This window comes from Engraulis encrasicolus, chromosome 8 (genome assembly GCF_034702125.1).
Source record: "Engraulis encrasicolus isolate BLACKSEA-1 chromosome 8, IST_EnEncr_1.0, whole genome shotgun sequence".
In the NCBI taxonomy this organism is placed as follows: Eukaryota; Metazoa; Chordata; class Actinopteri; order Clupeiformes; family Engraulidae; genus Engraulis; species Engraulis encrasicolus.
Window position 1 is genome coordinate 27740685 of NC_085864.1, and position 24584 is coordinate 27765268.

Sequence of the window (24584 nt, forward strand, 5' to 3'; positions counted from 1 at the left end):
GCCTCCCTCCATGGTTGTTAGTTTCCTCGGATTCTTTTTCATTTGCCTAGCTTATTAAGCCCAAACCCCTCTCACCCTATAGCCCACTCCCTTTTATGTAACGTGAAAGAATAGGTCATGTGAAACTCTATCTCTAGCTTTGCTAAGCCAGGCTGCCATAGTTATTAACCTCTCCCCTCTCCTTATCATTTTGGGTCGTCCTTATGCTCATGCTCCTCATGCCTCATGCATTTACCACGGTCAGAGGCAGAGAACATATGAGTCCGTCCGTCATGCCGCACGACGTGTACGTGCAGTATATATTTACAAGAATACAAATGTGGTGAATCAGCGACATGTATATATTTACAAGAATGCAAATGTGTGGTGAATCAGCGACATGTCGAGTGATTTAATGCTTCGGCACGTTTCATCATCACCGCAAATGAGTGAATGGATTCATTAGTTGTTTTGATTTATGGAGAGGGGCTAGAGATGGAAATGAATGGATGAATGGGTGGGTGGATGGATGAATGAATGAATGAATGAATGAATGAATGAATGAATGAATGAATGAATGAATGAATGAATGAATGAATGAGCAGTCACACTTTTTCAAGCATCCAGCAGCAGAGTGTAGCTCAGCTCAGTCTGCCTGGTCCTTAATGGAATTATAGGTGAGCAATAACAGCTAGTGGTGGATCAGGGGATTACCTGGCTATTGTCTACTCTAAAAGGCGTGTGTGTGTGTGTGTGTGTGTGTGTGTGTGTGTGTGTGTGTGTGTGTGTGTGTGTGTGTGTGTGTGTGTGTGTGTGTGTGTGTGTGTGTGTGTGTGTGTGTGTGTGTGTGTGTGTGTGTGTGTGTGTGTGTGTGTGTGTGTGTGTGTGTGTGTGTGTGTGTGTGTGTGTGTTTGAGGGTCTGAGCTTGTGTGTGTGTCTTAACCTGTGAGTGTGAGTGTGTGTCTTAAGCCTTAACACTACTGTGTCTGTGTCTGTGTCTGTGTGTGTGTGCGCGTGCGTGTGTGTGTCTGGTGGGTTGGGAGGTGGGCGGTGTGGGTGTTGGAAATTGAGTCAGAAAGGTCAAGTCATGCTTTGATATTTTTTTTATTTTCATATATTTCCCATCATCCCTTCCTACAGCCTGTACCGTATACATACAATCCTCCTCACAGGCCTCTGTTGTCTTTACTTTCATGTGTTTTCTGCTTGCTCTGCACTACACGTTCATCAATGGCACAACGATCAGCAATATCAATCACATTTAAAGGTTGCATAACTCACACACGCACAGTTGCAAACACCTACCCCCTCATACACACACCCCGGCACACATACACACACCCACACATACACACACACACTCATATACTGCATCTACATCCGGACTCTATGCTGTGCCGTGTTCTGTTGTAGTACTGGAGCTCTTGATAATGTATCCGTCTGTTGATCAATTACTATTGTGCCGCATTGTCTGTGGCATCGACCATTTGAGATGTACTTTGCATCTTATTGATGCAAAATCTGAGCATAAGTATGTGCTGTTTCTCTGGAGCTCTCTTAGCGCCGCGTAGGCACCCATCAGAGGAGGAACTTAACCAGTGCTGTGTCGTCCTAGTGATGCAACACCTTCAGCGTTGCAACTAGTCAGGCCAGGAGCAAAACAAATATCGTTTCTGAGCTCCAGAAAAATCAGGAACTCCTCCCACTTTGTCGGGTAGCAAACAACCAGTAGCAAACCAAGGCAGTCGGGTCAACCATGCCGTTTGGGTAAGGTTAATTGTTATGCTCTTGGTCAGATCAAGTCTCGAAGACATTTGAAAGTCGATGATAATCAGGCTAGTAGGAAGTGTGTGCTGTTTCCTCTAGAGCTCTTTTACTGCCGTGTAGGCACCCATCAGAGGAGGTAGGATCTAGGAGGCATCTTGGATTATGGGTTAGCACACTGGCCTGGTCACAGATGCACACATGCTTTATCTTATGTAATCTGAGTGCCACAGACGCATAATCTCTGGAAGGGATTTAACTCGTCTGTGTGTGTTGAGAAGTAGAGTAGGTCTTGAGGAATCCGAGGGACCCGTGGGTGTGGAGTTTAGTGGTGTGTGTGTGGAGACTAATTTGAACTGTCTTCATAAAGTTAATAATGTCATGAAAAAGTATTAAAGCAGCCTGACAACCCTGTGTTTGTTATCATAGTGAAATCCCTTACATCATGACAATCGTATCAACCCCCCACCCCCTAACCCACACGATGGATGTTCAATGGACTCTTCCATGCTTGAGGTTTGGGGGCTATGCAATGTGGTGTTGATTTTGTCCGTTCCTGTTGGACCATTAACATGTGACATTATGCATTGGCATTCATGTACATCTACCGTATCTATAATCTATGGTGTCATGCATTCTTTGTCAGATTCCCAGTGTGGTTTTGGCTTGCGTCATGTCTGTCTGTCCTCCTCTGACCCTAAAATAGTGAAAAGTGGTTTAGCTCTAGCCGAGGTCCTGTGACTGTGGTCAGAGCAGGGCACTCGAATGGGCAATCTGCCATTAGTCTGTGCTGCGATGGCGATTGTTGTGATGCCTCATTAGTTTTGTGTGCTTTTGCATGCGAGTGTTGGTGGACAAAGGTGTGGTATTCAGGGGACAATGCCCACCATTTAGATGAAAACATTTGGATATCACATCACACGCTGCATTCTTTTCAGGTTATCTTGCATCAAAAGGTCAGTTGTAAACAGATTTTAAGGGTTTTTTTTAAACATTGCAACTCCAACCATTTTTTCCTCTTCCCTTGGTGATGTCCAGTAGGGTATTTTCAAACAACATTTCTTTGATAATTCTTATAGCTTATTTGTTTTACTAATTGCTACATCCAAGTTTTAATTCTTCAATACTTTAGCTGGTATTGTTCTAAAAACAGTAACTGTGTGAATGCCTACAGTATGTTGTGCTATATCATGATGTCCGTATGCTACGCTGAGTGCCTGAGTGCAGGTGAGCAGATGTCTGTAGAATTTGATGCCTTTCGTCTTGCGCGTGTGGAATGTTTCTTTCATATAGTGTCACTTTGGATCTGTATCGATGTAGCAGTAACTGTATAAATTGGTGATATCAACAATTAATCGACTAATCGACTTTTTAAGTCGAACAAAGCATTAATGGATTAAAAAAAATTAAATTAATTGCCAACTTGACTGGCGAGAGACCCAGGTGAGATTGGCATGACGGAAGTATGGGTGAAATTTGGGTGAAGAGGGGTGTGAAGAGTGGGAACATATGGATTAAAGAATATTAGTGGAATTTAATTTAAATTTGGCATTGTTCTCATTTTTTATTTTTTGTTTTTAGATTTAATCGCTTTGGGTGGGGGGGGGGGGGGGATGAGCACAGAGCTTATGAATTCACCGTAAAGTGATTGATAAAGTCAATCAACAAACAGTTAATGAATTTATCTGTAATTAGCCCCTCTAGTATAAATAGCTACAAAAGTGCATTGTGCTATATCATGATATCAGTATACTGATCTCCGCTCACTCAGCCTTTGGTCCAGTGCTGTAGGTGAGCACAATGTCTGAGGTTGGGGGCACGTGCCTGCAGAATTCTTCTGCCTCTCGTGATGTGCGTACAGTACTGTACGTACGGAATGCCACAGGGATTTCTGCTGTTTGCTTTGGTCTCCTGGGAATTGGACCTGTCCCTGGGAAATCCAGGCACGTCCAAGGAATGTGGAATGAGAAAAAGGATGCCATATTCAGCGTGATCAGGATTTTGATTTGAGGGATCATCCTCTTGTCTGTTTCATCTTGTTCACGCCATGCTCTAGCCTGGGCAAAAGACGACTATTGAGGCCGTCAAACCGTCTGGAATAAGCTAAGAGGAATCTGTTTCAATGGTAGGTGGGGGATGGTCCCACCTTACTCTGCGATTTAAATTCATTGGAGTTCAGAATTCAAATTAAAGCATACAAATAACAAGACAAAAGTGTGAATAGTGTTACCTTAACCAATCAGTAACGGACTCCGCGGGTGAGCTCGGCGCCACCACTCTCAACTGTTTGCTGATTAGCAGAACTGTGAGCGAACTGAGCTAGGAGGGTTGGGCCAGACTATGTACGGAGCCAAAATCTACGTTCCCTCACCCCCACTCCCCCTGTCTAATCATTTGGCATACCGTGCCAGCCGCGTAAACGCCATTGCACTGGCTTGGCTGTTCTGAGGTCAGTGACGACGAGAGTGAGAAATATTGATCATCTGATTGGATTGTGTGCTTTTTCCTGCACACCACACACATGGTAGCCGACTTCTACCATATATAACCACATAGTCCTATACAAACACATAGACATGGACAAAAGAAATGCCTACAAACATATAGACACCCTTACTCACACTATGTGTGCCGTCATTGTGAGTCTGTGGCAGTCCTGTGGTTACACATAGACATGGACAAAAGAAATGCCCACATACATATAGACACCCTCACTCACACTATGTGTGGCGTCACTGTGAGCCTATGGCAGCCCTGTGGTTACATAACTCTAATGAAAGGGACTACAGGAGCAGCTGTATCTAATAGCTGCCACTCTGTATGAGCTATGTCTTTGAGAGTGTTTTTGATACTGTAGAGATACTGTAGTGTCGATTGGAGGGATGTGAATGGCAATGGACCCTTTTCATGTGACGTCTTTTTAACACTGAACATTTCAGTGCTTTCAAAGCTGGTTACAGTAAGCTGCATCTGCAGAAGCTGCGGCTAACAGCAATAGTGTAGTCTACATAGAACGCAGGTATACGCACGCAGTATACCCACCCTGAAAATGTCAGTGATTTCACTATACCCACCTAAAACCAGGGCTTTGAACCGTTATTTTTTTCCAAACGTTCCGTTCCGAACGGAAACGGAATTATAACGTTTCCAGTTATGGGTTCCACCAATAAATTGACGTTCCCGAACCGGTTAGAACAAAAAAATATTGTTCCCGGAACGGTTAATTTCGTTCCTGTCAGCTGATTACTCCCCATAGGCCTGACGTTAATTACCCAAGAAAGACGGAAGTGCAAATGAGTCAGCCTACATTCCAAACTGTTTATTCAAGCGGATGAAAAGAATATCCTCCAGAATTTTGTCATTCAGGGACGACCTAAGCGGAGAAGCGGAGAATAAACCTCAATGATGAAAATGCGCGCTCCACGCTGACTTGGGTCACGGGGAGCGCTATGATGGACATTGTGAGTTTGTGCATATTTGAAGCGGCCATGGATGCCCAATAACGTCGAACATTCTTGTGTGCTTTACATGCGCTTCTCTGCAATGTCTTACAATGATGCAATGGAAACTCTGCCCTTTTGTATGACAGTGGTTTCTCTTATTTAAGATGTGGAGTGGAGACTTTGTAATCCACAGCTCTCTCTCCATTCAGTCAGAGAATGTCTGATGTCACACAGGACGTGAACCTCAGCCGTCATGGTAACGTGTGCAGGAAAATAATAACTTTTTTGTTTTGTTTGAGGAACGGTATTAACCGGTTACCATTATTTTTAAATAAGTGTTCCCGTTCCAGAACATAAAAAATAATAACGTTTCCGGTTTCGTTTCTGTTCCCTGTAAAATACAAAAAGTTCCCGGTTTTCGTTTTCGTTCCTTGAACCGGTTCAAAGCCCTGGCTAAAATTGTTTGATTCAATATTTAGAATAGCACAACTATACAGTATACCCACCACAAAAAAATGCTCAAATATACAGTATACCCACCACAAAAAAAGTACTCTACACCACTGATTAACAGGTAGTCGTTTGTTCTGCTTCGCTTCAAATCCTACAGTATCTTGTCTAGAGGTGCAAATAATAATTGATATGTATCGATGCATTGATCCTATGGCTGACAATCGAAACGAATGATAGCATCATTTAGTCTGTGATTTACACCCCGTATCTTGTCCGACATCACTGCATTTTAATGGGGGTTGTGAAGTAAATAGCTGGAGCTTCGAGTCGGAGGCTGAGTGTCCATGCTTGTGGTCAAAGCTGCAGCTGAGAGAGAGAGCTGGGCTCTGTCCTTCGTCACAGCGAGGGAGAAGGTAGGAGGGGGGGGGGGGCTGTGATGTCTGACCCAGGTGCTAGGCAACTAGCGCTCGCTCGCTCTACATTCCCCGATTACCTTCTCTCTCTGGTTTCCAATGTCCCCAAAGCACCATCGGAACAGGCAGTCACTGACATTTAATATGCTGCCATTTTCTGCGCTGTGATTTTTTTTAGTTTTCTGTTCAGTTTGTGTCCCCCTTTTAATGTCTAATTAAGTAGTAATTAGTCACCAGTCTGCTCTAAACCAAAGTATGTTCTTGGTTCAGATTTCGGGGATTTTCTGCCAATTTCTGTGATTACAGTTCTAATCCCTCAAGTGGATTTGAAGTCAGTAAAACCATCACACAGCCTTGATTCTGATGATGGGGGGGGAAGCTTTGTTCAGTTTAATCAGGTGAAATCGGAGTGTGATTCCTACAGTTGATTCCCACCCAACATGGTCACCGGCTCCAAAACAAGCACATGCATGCAGTGCAGTGACTACATATTTTGTTGAGATTGATCTTAGATTGAAAATGGTCTTCATCCTTTATCTTGTAACAAAGTCTTATGGTCCTGTTTTAGAGATATTGATATGTCAAAGGTGAAGCACCTACAATATCCAATCTAACACCAAGACTTTGAAGGCCTTTTTCTCAGTTTCAATGTTGGCGTAGTTACTGCTCTTTGCTTTTGTAAGGCAGCAATAGAGGTCTGTGCTGGGACCCCCAGACAGACCGATTCCTCCAATTCCCACCTAACATGTCCACCACCGGCTCCAAGCTAAGCACATGGTGCATGGTTTTAATTTAGTCCTGGTGGCCCATAGTGGCCTGTGTCAGGGCCCAGACAGACAGGCCGACAGGACAGACAGCTTGGCTTGGCAGTGGCTTTTAAACGGCCTTGTGCCCCGCGGGCCTCCGACCCACCGACAGCTGCTTCACAGAGTGAGAGGGGAGAAACGAGATCTGAAATACCCCACCACCCCCTCCTCCTACCCCTACCCCCTTCCCCTTTCCCTCAGCTTACATGTCAGTTGGTACAGGGCCTCGGGGCCCTTGGAGCCAAGAACAACCGAGGGAGGCGAGACTGGAGCCAGACTTCTGCCTGGCTCGCCCGCCCGGCCAGCTTGTCCCGTTCCTTCTTCTTGCTGATTAGCCTCTGCACTGGATGGGCCAAGGCCAGGGTTGCCAGATTGGGCGGTTTCCTGCCCAATTGGGCTGCTTAGGATGGCTGTCTGTAGGTAAAAATGGCATTTTAGCAGGAAAAACGCTCAATTTTTGGCCATAGAAATCAATAGAATTGGGCGGGATTTAGTGCTTTCAGGCGGGTTTTCAGCGTTTTTTGGGCTGGAAATCATCAGCCTTATCTGGCAACCCTGGCCAAGGCTTGCAGCTGGACGCTGGCGTTTTGAACAGCCAGCACAGCGGTGCAATGTTATAATAAGGGATGCCCATCGGGTGTAATGTTCCTTGAAAGAGGGCATTGAAAACCGAGACAAGCCAGGCAAATCATGCAAACGCACCAGTGGCTACATACAGGTGCGGATGATTTTCAGCATGTGTTTTTTTGTGTGTGTCTATGACAGGAAACATTTTGTTTTACTTTTATGAAACAGAATCCTGTCTGCATGCTCCAACCTAGCATTTTGTCAAACATACTTGTATTACTTGTGTGAATTCATGGCACGTTAGCTCAAATAGCTAGCACACAACACAATTAAGCAAAAACCAAGGGCTCAATTCACCGCCTCATGTGTTTGACATTTACTTCTCAGGTTTATTTTTATTGTGAGAGAGGGGGAAATAGGAATGAGGCGCACAACACAATCTGCCATTGTCCCTGTTGCTAATTGAGTTTTTGAGTTACTTCTGTGTTCGCGTGACCAAGACGCACCATCTGAAACACCATCTGATTTCATGCCTTTGAGAACATTCTAGACTGTGAGAGTGTGGTGCGGTAAGGGACCTTCCTCTGAATCACAGATGCGTAATGCAATCAGTGCTCAAAGGCCTATGTCACCAGAACAACAGTACGTGTTTTGGTAAGAGTCTTGCTTCATCCATTCATTCACGTAATTGACCCCACCCCACCATTGGTGAGAGAGCCCGACAGGCCAGGGATGATTCTCACAGGCTGGCTAACAGTTAAGGATGACTAATTGATTGTAGATCTCTTGTACAATTGCCAAGAATTGCTGGGCAAAGAACAAACCCGAGTGTACAGCATGCCTTTTGACTGGTGGTGTAAAACCGATCGAGTGAGCTGCTGCTACATAGAGATGCTGAAAGTAATGCACACTAGACACCACTATAGTCTACTTCCTCTCTATGGTTAAGTTCTCACTCCTTCTTAAACCTTTAAACGGTGTTGTTGATGAGTGTTTCAGTCTGCAGGACATCACTTGAAAGTTATAAAAGAAGCGTAACACTTCTACAATTAAGGTCAAGGTTTTAATGTGAAAGCTGACGCTTCCGTCAGTCAGACCTTCATCAGAGTCTGTAGGAAATGGAAGAATCAACTGGTCTAATAGAGTAGTAGATTATAGTATCGTTTATTAATCCTGAGGGAAATGAAGGTGTCCAGTAGCATTTGTACACAAATACAGAAAAAGACACAGACATTACATGCATCATTACACATACAGTATATTCACCATACAGCACATGCTTACATACATTGAAGTTAGATCTCACACACACACACACACACACACACACACACACACACACACACACACACACACACACACACACACACACACACACACACACACACACACACACACACACACACTTACACATAAGCTTACACACACACACACACACACACACACACACACACACACACACACACACACACACACACACACACACACACACATACACATAAGCTTACACATACACACGCACACACACAAACACACACACACACACACACACACACACACACACACACACACACACACACACACACACACACACACACACACACACACACACACACACACACTACTGATGTTTGTCCTTGTAGTTATCATTGCACATACAGTACATTCATCGTACAGCACACACTTACATAAGTCAGATCACACTACGCACGCACACGCTACTGATGTTTGTCCTTGTAGTAATGTTGTGAATGTCTCAACAGCCCATTCTCTAATTTGAACCCTGCAGCTCCTCACCAAATTGGTGGTAGATCTCTTCTATTGTGTGTGTGTCGGATTTCTTGTGAAGATAAAGGCATTTTAGTCCCTGTTCCAAAATTCCTCACCGCCTCAGCGAGGAAGAAAGGAAAAAAAACGCAGCAGTTGTATTTGCTGATCTGGATGTTTGGCTTTCTCTCTCTCTCTGCTCCGTTTGTGATTAATTTGACTCCCAGCTGTTGCGCTGAGCCACTTAAATGCATCTCTTTATTTTATCATGCCTTTCGTTTGCTCCACCTCTTGAGTTGTTCCCATGGATTTTGTGTTTTTCTTGGGCCGCCCCAATCCCTCGAATTTCACCCCGCGAACAAAACGGCGGCGCATCCTAGGGGGCTGGAGAGAGTGAGAGAGAGGAGGTGTTAATGTGTGTTTACCTTCATACGTGTGATTCAAGTCTTGGGTGAGAGGGCTCCTCTTGACCTAGGGCCTAAGTTAAGAGGTAAATCATCTAATCGAAGATCCTGAAGTCCAGTCCAGTAACTTAAACTGGTTTACTCCTGAACCAGCTTTGTAGTATAGGCCCCCAAATATAATGGATCCAGTGTTGTCAGATTGGGCGGTTTCCCGCCCAATTGGGCTGCTTAGGAAGGCCATCTCCGGGTAAAAAAAATGGGCATTTGAGGGTTTTTTTCCTGTACATTTTTGGCCATAGAAATCAATAGCATTTCGCTCAAATTGGGCGGGATTTAGTGCTTCCAGGCGGGGTTTGAGCACGATTTGGGCTGGAAATCGTCAGTCTCATCTGGCAACCCTAGTTGGGACGCTGCCCTAGCCGGTTTCCCTTAGTCAGCACTTGCCTGTGCATCTTGGCCTCTCCACTGCCCTTCACCTCTGTGCTACATTCCTCAGCGGCCCACCAGAATGGAGGAATACCAAGAGAAAAGGAAGAGATGTTTTAACGTGCTGGGGAGCCTATGGGGTTCGCCTGGCTAATGCACAGGCCTATAAAGCAGGGATGGGCAAGTAGAGGCCCAGGGGCCACATAGAAATAAAATGATAAACATATAAGAAATATAAGAGAAAAAAAATGACCAGATTAGTGACATCAAAAAAATATTACCAGATTAAAATCGAATCAAATCGGTTGGAATTATACTGTTTCCCAATAGAATACACTTCTATTCCTTCCTAACAATATGGGCAGTCAGTGAGCAACCAACTGCAAGTTGCAGTCAGATCTGTGGTCATGAGGCCATTATGGCGATGAAATAACATGGCCCACCTCATCCTACAAGTTGCCCATTCCTGGTGTAATGACTCTCTGAGAAACTCTTCTTTGGGAGGTGAGGGGTGACGATGGTGTTAGAGCGTTGGCTGGCGGAACTGCTTGCGTGGGTAACATATGTATTAAAAATTATGCTTCCATCTATAAAACTCACAGTATTATATTTATGTGTGGAACATTCTGCACATTTTGTTTGCCATTATCCTCTGTCTGCCAAAAAATAGGGGACCACTAACGGTCAGCTGAATATGCTTATGTATACAGTTACACAGCATTTACTGCGGTGTGTGTGCTATAAATGGAAAGCACAGCACACTGTTGTTAATTGTACTCTGCGTATCATAAATGTCTTTCCACAGTCCTCTTCTCCATTGCTGAATTAGTCATTCGGTACAAGTGTTTACTTTGCCTTCAGGCCCAGTGGTTTGTTAGCCTGCCTGATTATCATTGACTTTCAAATCTCTGCAAAACATGGTCTGACCAAGAGCATAGCAATTAACATTTCCCAATCGGCATGGTTGACCCGCCTCCCCTTGGTTTGCTAATGGTTGTTTGCTTCCCACCAAAGTGGGGGGAATTATCGATTTTTCGGGAACTCAGAAAGTTCTTGCATTGCTCTTGTGAGGGCCCGGCCTGGCTAGTGGTTTGTTAGGACACTGACATCATGAAGTTTGGTAGGATGTCAATTCAACCAATCCTGTTTGAAACGAGGAAATTAAATGTCCAGCCACCCAATTGTCTATATTTCCTAACTGAATTGATCTACTAATCTCTGTCTGTGTTAGTCTGTCTGAGTTAATCTGTCTACATTATCTTTATCTGTTTATGTCTCTCTCTTTCTCTTTTTCTTACTCAAGCATGTGCAGAACACATGAAGCATACTCACCTGATGCAACAATGCCCTTGTTTTCTCTCTCTCTCTCTCTCTCTCTCTCTCTCTCTCTCTCTCTCTCTCTCTCTCTCTCTCTCTCTCTCTCTCTCTCTCTCTCTCTGTGTCCACCTCTCCACTCCATCACATGAGAATAGCACTCATTAACCTCTCATCATTTCTCTGAGCACCATCAGGAACGATTCGCCTTTTTCATGCAGAGATACGCCTTCATGCAATATGCCAGGACATTACCGCAGTTACTGTAACTGCACAAAGCACCTCTTTGGGGTTAGTTATGTAAGAATGGTGAGTGGGCAAACCTTTGTTGATGTTTTGCCAGAAGCTGACCCTTGACCCTGCCCTGCAATGCGGTGGTGAACTCTGTGTTTTCACTAATACATGACCTGCACTGCTAGGGGTGTCGTACAGGGGGGTAAAGTTTGGCTGAGTTACCAGGGCCCTATGTATATAGGGGGCCCACACAGGGTCTCATATATGAGGATATATGGCTTTGGGGGTCCATTTGAGCTGATTGTACATAGGGCCCACAATTTGCTGCAACGCCCCTGCCTGCACTTCTAGGGGGAGGGGCTTCTGGACCCTGGAAAAGGGGGGCCCATGCGTTGTGAGCCTGCCTTAATTACATTACAATTATGTGTCATAATAATAATGCCATTGTATGTGTATGGAGGCGGGGGAGGGGGGGGGGTGCACAGTCATAACAGGGACCCCATAATAAGACTACTGAGGTGCTCTAGTCACATGTTCCCCCTCTCATCCCCCTATCCCCCTTTCCCCCTTTCCCAAATCCCTGAGTGTGTTTAAGCCATTACCCTGTAGACACAACCAACATTGAGAGACCACCAGACGTCAATCACGGCATGGCTCAATTCGATGTTTGATTGTTTTTGCTAGCGTTCTATTTCATGGGGTTTTTCGTTTCATTCATTGTATCATTAAGAAATTATAAAAGAAATGGTCAACCAACTAGACACAGACAGACTAGACATGCCTTGAGGAAAGAAAGACTGGATATGGTAGCAGGGAAGCTGACAGGGGGTTACAAATTGGACTGTTGTCCCGGGCCCAGGGAGAGAGGGGGCCCAGAATTGTCTCCCCATTACATTGTATCTATTGAGAGGGGGGCCCTTTCAGGTGATTTTGTCCTGTGCCCAGTCAAACCTGTGAGCAGCCCTGACTGATATGGTAGGGCCGGATGAGATGTACTTCCAGTTCCAACTGAGGAAACCACGGGAGGGGAGACATGAATTGTGACCCGTTGGCAACAGACCACGTTTCTTTTCACCTGAGCAAGATGATGTATTTTTGGTGTCTGTGTGTGTGTGTGTGTGTTTGTGTGTGTGTGTGTGACTGACTACCGTACCCCCTGCAGAGACCACAGGGATAGCACGGGGCTGGAAGTGGAACTTCAGTGTCATCTCCAGTTATTTTTAGGGCAGACTTTGTTATTGTTGAGTAGCAAGCGAGAGAGGGGAAAGAATGCAAGAGAAAAAAAAAAGAAAAACCTTTTGCCCAGAGCAGTGGAGGTTGGTATTTACAAAAAAGGTCAGCGTGCGTGCGTGCGTGCGTGCATGAGTGCACTTGTGCTTTCATGTTGTGCGTGTGCGTGTCTGTGTGTTGTATATGCCTGCTGCGCGTGTGCATGTGTGCATGTTGTATATGCCTGACGGCCCAGAGAGTTAAGGGCCCAACTCCACAGCAGGGAACCTCTGTGACTGCTGTTTTCTCGCTGGTGGCCCTACTTTTTTTGGGTGGGAAGAGGCGTCTCATTTGCCAACCTAGTCCTCCTCCCAAGACGTTTGCCTGTCACAGTGCCTCATCTGCTCTGTTTATTTTAAGTAAATCATTACCCTCATTCATGCCTGCCAGAGGTTCTGGAAAGTTCTGTTGCTATTTTAGTGTAACTGTTGTTGCCTAGATCGCATAGCAGTTCATAAAATGTCGCGCCTCCCCCCCCCTCTCTTTCCCTCAGTCTTTCTTTCCTCCCTTCCTCCTTTCCTCTCCCTCTTCCTTTTGCCATGTCTCTTGCTAAGACTACCCCCCCCAGACTTTACATCTCTCTCGCTCTCTGTCTTTCTTTCTCTCTCTCTCTCTCTCTCTCTCTCTCTCTCTCTCTCTCTCTCTCTCTCTCTCTCTCTCTCTCTCTCTCTCTCTCTCCCCCTCTCTTTCTGTCTCTCTCTCTCTCTCTCTCTCTCTCTCTCTCTCTCTCTCTCTCTCTCTCTCGCTTGCTCTCTCTCACTCTTATTTCACCTTAACTGTATCTTTTTCTTGTTTCCTGTCCACTGTTGATTCAAACTCCATGACTCCGTGCCTTCAGTAATAACCTAATATTACCTTCCTCTGCGATGAGGTATTCCAGCTGTGCATTTACGGGCCTGCTCAGGCTTTTGCGTGTGCTTTTGGATTGATATGAATGGGATGACTCCATGCCGTGAGGTCAGACAGGAGTCAGGGGGTATTAAAAGCCCCAGTGTTGGGTTTTTTTTTTGGGGGGGGGGGGGGGGGGACTGTGTTCAGGGTTGCCAGGTGCAACCGATGCTTCTCAGTCCAATAAATGCTCAAAAACCTTCCGGCGGCACTAAATCCTGCAGTTTGAACTAAGTAAATCTACATCTACAATGGTTTTTTTTTCTCTCCCTGCGGGAAAACTCCTGAATCTGGCAACCCTGTTCAAAGAGCCCCCACCATTGAATGGGGGGGGGGCGGATGTTTGGGTGAGAAGTGAGGACCGTGTTGCTGTTGAGCATGTTGTGCACAAGGCTGAAGGAGAGGATTGTGCACATCCCAGGGAAAGGTGCAGGATGAAGGTCAACTGTAGTTTTCAGAGTGAGGAGTCCGCACACTTGGAATCCTTTTTGTTGTGTTTTATTTTTTCATGGCAGGATAACGTTTCGACCTCAACAGAAAAAATAAAACACAACAAAAAGGATTCTAAGTGTGCGGACTCCTCACTCTCTTGCACAAGGCTGCACGGCACGTGTCTGATGTGGCTGGCAGTGACGTCAGTCCAATTGTAGCACAATAGGAGAAATGGAATAGAATGGTGCAGGGGAGACAATTGGAGCTGTGGATATAATCAGCACGTCTGACGGGCTGACCGTCTCTCCCTCCCTCTCTCCCTCTCTCTCTCTTACGCTCTCTCTCTCTCTCTCTCTCTCTCTCTCTCTCTCTTTTCTTCCTGTCTTTCTCTTTCATTATATCTCCTCTCTCTGTCTGTCTGTCTATCTGTATGTCTCTCTCTCTCTCTCTCTCTCTCTCTGTATCTCTCATCTCTCTCTCTCTGTATCTCTCATCTCTCTGTCTCTCTCTGTCTCTCTCTCTCTCATCTCTCTGTCTCTCTCTCTCTCTCTCTCTCTCTCTCTCTCTCTCTCTCTCTCTCTCTCTCTCTCTCTCTCTGGGTACCACATCAGGCCAGGCTATAGAGAGCATGCTGGGCATCCTGCAGTTGGCATCATGAGTCATGCAGCAGTTCCAGCCATTCAGACCCCATTTACCTCCTGCTGCTGCTGGGTTACTGTGACTTCCTCTCCTCTCTCTTCTCCTCCTCAAGTCACTTGCTTTTCTTTTTCTCTCTTCTTTCTCACTTCTTTCTACTGTATGTCACCTGCAGGGCTCCAAATTAACACTAGCCAGGCCCTGCCGTGTCCAACCGGCAGGGCACTCGCCTGCCACGCGGCTGACCCGGGTTTGATTCCTGACCCGGGTCCTTTGCCGACCCCTTCCCGTCCCTCTACCAATTCGCTTCCTGTCGACCTCTCACACTGTCCTGTCAAATTAAGTTGAAGAAGACCAAAAAAATATCTAAATTAACACCAGCCAACCGGTCAAATGCTGGTTAAAGTTCGGTTTGGCTGGTGGGAAAGACTCACTTACTACTAGCCATTTTGACCCGTTAGTGAGTGTGTGTTTTGCCATGTAAGATCAGCATCTACAGTACTAGACATTTTGGAAGGTGATGAAAATCGTTAATTTAGAGCCCTCGTCATCTGTAACCCCTGGTTCTCCCTGTGTGCATTCTTTATCTCTGCATCTGAACCTCCCTCTTTTGATATCGTAATACATGCCGAGGTGGTGGACCTGAAGTTTAATGCTTGTTTCCTCCTCTCAGGAGATATGTTGACAGAATGAGGAGGATGTCAATTTTAGCCACATGCTCGGTGTGCTCAGGACACTGTGACTTAAGGTTGACGATGGGCAGGCTAGTAAAATCAAGGACTGGAAGTTCTACCTGAGCATTAGATAAAATGAGGAGGAATTAAGTCAGTGCTACTTCGCCTGAATCCATGTTGGTTGCACACACTCTCCTCACTCTCTCTCTCTCTCTCTCTCTCTCTCTCTCTCAAACCACACTCGCGTCACAATATCCACACCTCAGAGCTGCATAGTGACCTTTAACTGAACATTGACCATCCTTTTAATACCTCTTACCGAAAGTATTGCACGACATCTCCAGCTCTAGTTTCCCACCAGTGGCTTAGAGCCAGAGTGTGCCCACCATGTCGTTGATAAAGAGATTCCCAGAACTTAAATAAAGGCCTGTGCCCATTGTCTTACCCAATTAACTGTGTTATGCTTGGTGCGCTGTGGCGCAGCGTGCTAAGCCCCCCACATTTTGGCTTTCATGCCCATGGGGACCCCGGTTCGAGTCCGGACGGAGTCATTTCCCAATCCTACCCCATCTCTCTCTCCCACTTGCTTCCTGTCAGCATCTCATACTAGCCTGTCAATAAAGGTAAAAAATGTATAAATAAATAATTATCTGTGCTATGCTGTTAGATGCTATACAGCCTGGCTTTTGGAGGGGATGATTGCGATTCAATTGGTTGTGTACAATTCCCCAGTCCTCTTTTGGCTTAGTGATTAAGACTGAGGAGGAGTTGGGCCCTGCCCTCTAAACCACGTTCCCTCACACAGGCCTTCGACTGTGGCTGTCGCTGTCTGGTGGGGGAGAGACACACTTGCTTGATGAACAGTCTGTCATGGACACAGCACAGTCCCTCATGCAACCACAAGCTATGTGTACGCTACACTCTGTAGCGCAATTGCTAGACTGTGCATGTGCATATGTGCTCGTGTGTGTGTGTATGTGCACTCGTGTAAGCGTGTGTGTGCACGCGTGTGTGTGTGTGCGTGCCTGTGTTCAGACTTGACTTACCCCTCAGTGACGATTACACCTGAGTTGTGTAGTGTGTGTGTGTGTGGGGGGTGTTTAGGATTACAAAGGAGAAACCTGTAAAATGTGTTGTAGTCCAACAAGTGAACTTTCTTAATCCCTTTGGCCAGTAGTCGTGTGCGTGTGCGTGTGTGTGCTTAGTTCTGTGAAAGAGGGACTGAATTGCGGACGAGAAGTACATGCCTTTTTTTTATCTGTGTATCTGTGGAGGAAGGACACAGTTATTTGGCCCAGTGTACAGATACGGAGCGGTAAACAGGAAGCTCCTATTTTGATTAGGGGCTCAGCCAAATTGCATCACTGCGTGTTCTCAGTGCACTGCAGTGGCTCCCAAACTTTTTCAGTAGGGACCCCCTTTTGAACGTCACAATATTTTCGAGACCCCGGCCCCCACCCACAAACTATTAAAGTGATATTGTCCCATTTTTGGAAAAAAGCTTATTTTACACCTCCCCTCGAGTTAAATAATAGGGTTTTACTGTTCTCCTATACTTTCAACCGTTCTCTGGGTATGGCAGTGCACATTTTACTTCCAAGCTAGCAGTTAACATTGAGTCCTATGAGACCAGTTAGCCGCCAGCTGGTCTCATAGGACTCAATGTTAACTGTTAGCTTGGAGGTAAAATTTGCCCTGCCGTAACTAGAAAACGGGTTGAAAGTACAGAAGAACGGTAAAACGGTAAAAAGATAAAGAAACACTGGCTGCGACACAGGCTTTGGGGGCCCGAGAATAAGTTGAGGAAATGTGGACACATGCAGAACGTCTCAGTCACATACTCCATTGCTTTTAATAACACTGTCTCTCCCCTTCCTCCCTCTGTTCCTCTGCAGGACATGAGAAGACATGTCGTGATGACCCTACTGGACACCGAGCAGTCTTACGTGGAGTCACTCAGGACACTCATACAGGTGAGAGCAGGCCTCCTGGAGAACATATACACGCTTCAGTTTGGAGAACCTTGTTAGTAACACACACACACACATACGCACACACACACGCGCGCGCACACACACACACGCACGCGCGCGCGCGCACACACACACACGCACGCACGCACACACACACACACACGCGCGCGCGCGCACACACACACACACATGCACACACATAAACATATGATTTGTTATCACTACTCTGTCCTTAAAAGGCGAAGTGCCGTAACCATGCCAACATTGAAACTGAGAAAAGGGCCTTCAGAGCCTTAGAATTAGGCTGGATATTCTTAGTAGTTACTGCAAATTTGACATAGCAGTAGATTTAAAATGGGACACATTTGGACCATAAGGCTTTGTCACAAGATATACGAAGAACATTTTCAGTCTGAACCCAATTTTGACTGAATATTGTTATGTTACTGCACTTTGCCTTTGTAGGGCAGTATTTGTGTGGTGTCCTCTTCCTTTTCCATTCAGGGCTGGACGGACCTCTTTCCCCTTCTCTGTCGGGCTTCGATAACCCCATGTTACATAACAGCAGGGTCTGTACCGTGGTTGTGTGGGTGGGCGTGTGTTTACATAAATGAGCATGGGTCCAGCAGCAGTCCCCAGTATGATTTCACAGACGTGCCGTTTCCCTCTTCACACAGCATGGTGAAGCAGCAGCAGCAGCAGTAGCAGTTGCAGAGATACCAAGCTGACTGATGTTTCTTAGACAATAAGTGAACTAGCAGACTAAGGGCTTCCATTTCTCATCCAAGGATCAGTCTCTGTCCAGCACTCCCTCCTACCACCTCTCTCTCTCTCTCTCTCTCTCTCTCTCTCTCTCTCTCTCTCTCTCTCTCTCTCTCTCTCTCTCTCTCTCTCTCTCTCTCTCTCTCTCTCCTGACTCACCCATTGCCAACCATTGCGTGTGCAAAAAAAAATCACGTTGTCTGCAGTCGGTGCTGTTCTGTTGTCGCCATGGTTACGAGGTGAGCAGGGACTGCAGTGTAGAAGCACAGCACCCACCATCCGACTCACTGTCTCACACCCCCCGAATCACACTGAGCCTCATCTTATCAAGGAATCCTATTGGGTTTTTACGCCCATGATGTCTGTGTCGGTCATTTTTGCCATGAATTGGAGGCTCTGATTGTCATTTGCTGATTGTACATTTGCATACATGCACATACTCATTTTATAATGTCAGCTAGGAATCCTATTGGTTTTACCATGGTGTCTGTGTCGGTCATTTTGTCATGAATTGCAGGCTCTGATTGTGCATGGACCTCCCCTACCCCACCCCACCTCCTAATAACACAAGGCTCATTTTCAGCAAGGAATCCTTTTCGGTTTTGCCCTTGATGTCTTTGTCCATCAGTCACCACCATAAATGGCCGTTCTGGTCATCATTCACTGGCTTTATATTTGTACCATTCCTACCAGACTCATGTCAGCAATGAATCCTATTGGGCCACGCTCAGGATGTTTCTGCCAATCATTCATCATCAGTAGCTTCTCTTGTTGTGATTTGCTGGTTAGATACCGTGTGTGTAGCATACAGGTATGTCTTGACTGTATACTCAGCACAGAGAGGGAAATTCCTTCAACATGTTGCATAATGTTGAAATGCATTGCATATAACAGACACGTTTATCCATAGCAACTTACAGACATAATCAAGTGTGGAGAGAAGTGCAGAGTTAGGAGGTAGGTTCAGGTGATTTTATGAAGGGGAAACCGTCTCTGAGGAGAGGAGAACTTTACAAGCTTCTTGGAGGTTGTAGAACTACAACCAGTTGTCATGTTAGCAACTAAATACGTAGACGCAGCAGGGTGTTGTGGCACAGCACGAAAATTCACATGTACCATATACAGGCAACATTGCCCATGTACATAGAGACCCAGGTTTGAATTCTGCCTGGGTCATATCCCAACCCTTCCCCATACCTCTCCCCCACACTACTTCCCTGTCTCTCTATGAACTCTCCCATCTGAATAAAGCCTTAACTCCACTCCCCACATAAACAACATATTAGAATTAGTATGTGGATGCGACTCAAGCTCCTTTGCTGGGACAGATGCGGATAGCCCCATGCTATGTATGCACTGCCATCTGTTGGTTCAACTGATTCTTCAGACTGAGCTCCGACTGGTCATTTGTACCGTATGAATGTAGTGGCGGCCATTATTGTTTTATTTTACATTCCAGCTGTTTGTTGTCACTGGCTGCTGCAGTGGCCTGTCCAATCAGAGGAGGAGGAAGAGGAGGAGGAGGGTGTGGAGATGTGTTGATGGGAATGCTGAGCTCACCTGCTTTCGCAGCCCCCCCCCCCCCTCTCTCTCTCTCTCTCTCTCTCCCTTTCTCCATCTCACCCTCTGTCCAACACACACACACTCACACACACACACACACACACACACACACACACACACACACACACACACACACACACACACACACACACACACACACACACACACACACTTAGAAATATGGGAGAGAGAGAGAAATATGGGAGAGAGACAGAGGGGGGGGGGAGAAAGAGAGGGAGGGAGAAAGAGAGAGAGAGGGAGTTCATATCCTCTGCTTTGAAATATGAAAGGGCAGATGCTTTTGGCCTGATGTGCTTCAGAGTAGGCCCCATGGGACAGGGGAGGTATTTCCTTTCATCAAGGCCTAGTCCCAGAGCTGCACAATACACTATGGATGCACAACTAGGAGTTTACACACACACACACACGGACGCAGACACACACACGGACGCACGCACGCACGCACACACACACACGGATGCAGACACAAACACACACACACACACACACACACAGACATACACGCTCGCATAAGCACACTTGTACACATGCGAGTATACATAGGCTACCTGCACACATACAGTGTGGGTACAAAAAGGCACAGCAGCACACATCCACAACTCTTAGCACACACACACACACACACACACACACACACACACACACACACACACACACACAAACACAAACACGGACATACACACACACACAAACACGGACATACACGGACACACAGACATACACGGACACACACACATACACACACACAGACACACACACACACAGACACACGGACACACACGGATGCAAAAGGATAATGAAATTTGTTCTATATACAAGCGCATGCACACATGCATAGAGACACACACATAGACACATGTGCGTGCACACGGACACGGACACACACACACACACGGATGCAAAAGGATAAGGAAGTCTGGTCTATATATGGGCGTACATGCACAAGCAGCGGTTGGGATCAGTGATGACCTTTAGTATGCATGCTTGCAATTCTCAAGCAACTGCTAATGCCTTTAAAGCTAGATGATTCCATTACGTAGCACATATTATCTTCTCTTACAACAATCATTGTTTGCATGTTTCAGTGTTATTGTGCTGTGTCTTTCAAAATGCTTTACACCAAGTTCAAGCAACACTAAATGGCACTTATAACACCACCTTGTAGTTGAACCAAGTTGTATACAGTTTGGGTGGTTTGGCAACTTTTTAATATCGTTTCATTGCAGACAGTAACATCTGCACTTTCTAAACCAATGTGTATAGTTTAGCAGAGGTAAAGGTTAAAAGACCCCTGCTTAAATGGTGTTCAGCCTACAGGTGTGGGTTTGTCAATAGATATCACTTTTCACACTTTTGAAACGGGATAGCTAAGCCGGCAGAAATGTTGACTGCCTCACGTAATATTTTGTTGAAGGAGGACTATTGCCATTGACATCCTGTTAGGCTGTTGTGTCAGGGCAAATGTGGTCTCGTGGTGCCTATAGGACGCTGTTAAGGACTCCAGGCTCTTCTATTAGATGATTTTCCTCTTAACTTCACCTGATTTACTCCTGAAACAGCTTATTAGTACACCCCCATAGTTAGGGAGTTTGGCTTGGTAGTTGAAACGTTGTAGATTTTACTCCCACCTATCTATGGCTGTACCATTGACAAAGGCATGTCAAGGACTGTAGCCAGCAGCACCCTGTAATACCTGCAAAGATATGTTGGAAAAATGTTAGTTAAGTGTAATTGTGACGGAGGTCATCTTGCACCTGTTCACCCCCCTCGGGGATCGAACGTGTGACCTCGTCAACTACAACGGTTCGGCAATGGGAGACACAGTACGATACAGATGGGCCAAGAAACTAGTCTCTCGGCCCAACGGCACGAGACTGTATGAGGCTATCGGAGGGAGGTTTACCAACGTTCCACACCAACTCTGCTAGTTAGCCTCCGTTACATAATGCAATGGGTTTTGTTGTGGTACCCTACCACAGGGTTTCCCAAACTGGGCTGCACAGCCTGCCACATGGGTGTGTGCAAGTTCAATAGAGTAATGGCGGCTATTTATATGCTGCAAGGGTCCATTTGAAGTGCAATTTATATCTCCTAGACTTGTCATGCAACAAGTTCCATTGTAAAGGTGGCAGAAAAAAATGTCAGGTCTATTGGAAATGAGGATTCTCCAAAATGGCTGTGCATAATAATGTGCAGTGATTTGCTGTCCCATAGCACAGTGAAGCCATCAGTTAGCGTCGTCTTTCTCAACGGGGGCACTGCAGCTCCCAGGGGGCATTGGGTAGCCCTAGGGGGCGTTGAGAAGTACACAGCTGAGTGGGGCGGGTCTTAGTCTCCATTTGGGGCGCGTTAGTCTCCTTTATTTTTCAATACTAAGGGGGCATTGGCAGGGTTATGATGAGGTCAAAGGGGCATTAGGAGGCTTATGATGAGGTCAAAGGGGCATTTATTCAAGAAAAGGTTGAGCACCACTGGCTTAGCATGTGTGCAAACCACATTGAAATGTACAAGGGGGTACGCAGAAGGAAAAGATTGGGAACGACTGCATTACCAGAAAAACATGTTGCCTCTCTTGCATAATGTGTTGCTGTGTGGCAGTAAGGGGAAACCTAGACCTTGGAGGCTCTTTTTATGCTTTTTCTATTGTGTTGTGACAGGCATGACCTAATGTTTAGGGAGTTGGTGGTTGGGAGTCAGATTTCTGCTGAATCAAATTTCATATCATCCATGGATTTAGGGGTTTTTTTGCTGGCGGGTTCAGCTATTTGAAAAGATACAAACTAAACTGTTTTACCTTTGCACACAGACTCTTATTTTGCTTAATCTTTTTTGTGTGTGGTTTTCAGAGTGAGGAGTCCGCACACTTAAAATCCTTTTTGTTGTTTTTATTTCATGGCTGGATGATTGCGTTTCGACTTCCGACTTCAGACTTTCGACTGAATCTGATGAACACTGTTGAAGTCTTAACGTTATCCAGCCATGAAATAAAAACAACAAAAAGGATTTTGAGTGTGCATACTCCTCACTCTGAAAACTACAGACAGACTTTGTCTTGCACCTTTTCCTGGGACGTGCCCAACCTTCACCCTTCACCTGTACCTGTTGTGTATGGCGACATATACAGGGGTTGGACAAAATAATGGAAACACCTGTCATTTTGGAGTGGGGAAGTTTCATGGCTCAAGTGGACTAGCCTGTCGGCCAAACTTCATTAACGGCACATTGCACCAGTAAAGTGAAGTGTGAAGGTTCAATTAGCAGGGAAAGGGCACAGTTTTGCTGAAGGTTTTGCAATGCACACAACATTATGGGTGACGTGTCAGAGTTCAAAAAGGAGAAATTCTTGGTACGTGTGTAACTGTTGCATCTTTTACTTAGACAGCAAGTCTTTGTGATGTATCAAGACTTCATCCAACAAGACTTCATCCAACAGGATTAACTGTGGATGCAAGAGGAAGCTTCCACGCTATAATGACAGATGTTTCCATTATTTTGTCCAACCCCCTGTATATGTTTTTGTTGTGTGCTGTGCGATTTCAGGGTTACATGAGGCCCCTGAAGCAGCCGGAGAACTCTCCGCTGGTGGACCCCTCTCTGGTGGACGAGATGTTCTTCCAGATCCCCGAGATCCTGGACCACCACGAGCACTTCCTGGAGCAGGTGCTGAGCTGCGTCAACGACTGGCACGACAAGCAGACCGTGGGACACCTGCTCACAGACTCGGTAAGTGGTGCATATGTTCCAAAACACACGCACATTACGCACACACACACACACACACACACACACACACACACACACACACACACACACACACATATAGATCCACAGACGTAGGCTCTGTAAGTGTTTCATCTGCCCCAGCCCCACCCTCAACAAACGCACACACACACACAGACAGACAGACAGACAGACAGACAGACAGACAGACAGACAGACAGACAGACAGACAGACAGACAGACAGACAGACAGACAGACAGACAGACAGACACACACACACACACACACACACACACACACACACACACACACACACAGACACAGACACACACACACGCAGACACTCTCATTCTCTGTAAGTGGCTCACCTGCTGTCCCCAGCACCATTTTACACGCGCGCGCACACACACACACACACACACATACACACACACATACACACACACACACACACACACACACACACACACACACATATACACACACACACATACACACACACACACACACACACACACACACACACACACACACACACACACACACACACACATATACACACACACACACGCACACGCACACGCACACACACACGCACCGTCACAACAGCTTCCACTGTGCCAAGGCTCTTCCAGGTTGCTTATTCAATACGCTTCCTGCTGGATGCGGTCCCAGGCGTTTTATCATCCATACTTCCATGGCATCTGTTCTTGCTCTTCACCCTGATCCTTGTCCTCAGAAGACCCCTGTCCCAGAGAGAGAGAGAGAGAGAGAGAGAGAGAGAGAGAGAGAGAGAGAGAGAGAGAGAGAGAGAGAGAGAGAGAGAGAGAGAGAGAGAGAGAGAGAGAGAGAGATACAAAGAGAGAGAGAAGCATGCATACCTCTACAGATACAGTATAGGTACACAAACACACAGTAGAGAGAGAGAGAGAGAGAGACAGACAGAGAGACAGACAGACAGACAGACAGACAGACAGACAGACAGACAGACAGACAGACAGACAGACAGACAGACAGACAGACAGACACACAGAGAGACACACAGAGAGACACACAGAGAGACACACAGAGAGAC

The 24584-nt window shown here is 46.0% G+C and overlaps 1 protein-coding gene across 1 annotated transcript in view; it reads left to right on the forward strand.

Annotated features, from left to right (window-relative positions):
- Positions 1-24584, forward strand: part of LOC134454389 (rho guanine nucleotide exchange factor 17-like) — a 136861-nt gene that overhangs the window by 81123 nt on the left and 31154 nt on the right. The window contains exons 2-3 of the mRNA XM_063205363.1: positions 17365-17442; positions 23329-23511. Coding sequence (XP_063061433.1) covers positions 17365-17442; positions 23329-23511 — 261 coding nt within the window. The remainder of the gene's footprint in view (positions 1-17364; positions 17443-23328; positions 23512-24584) is intronic.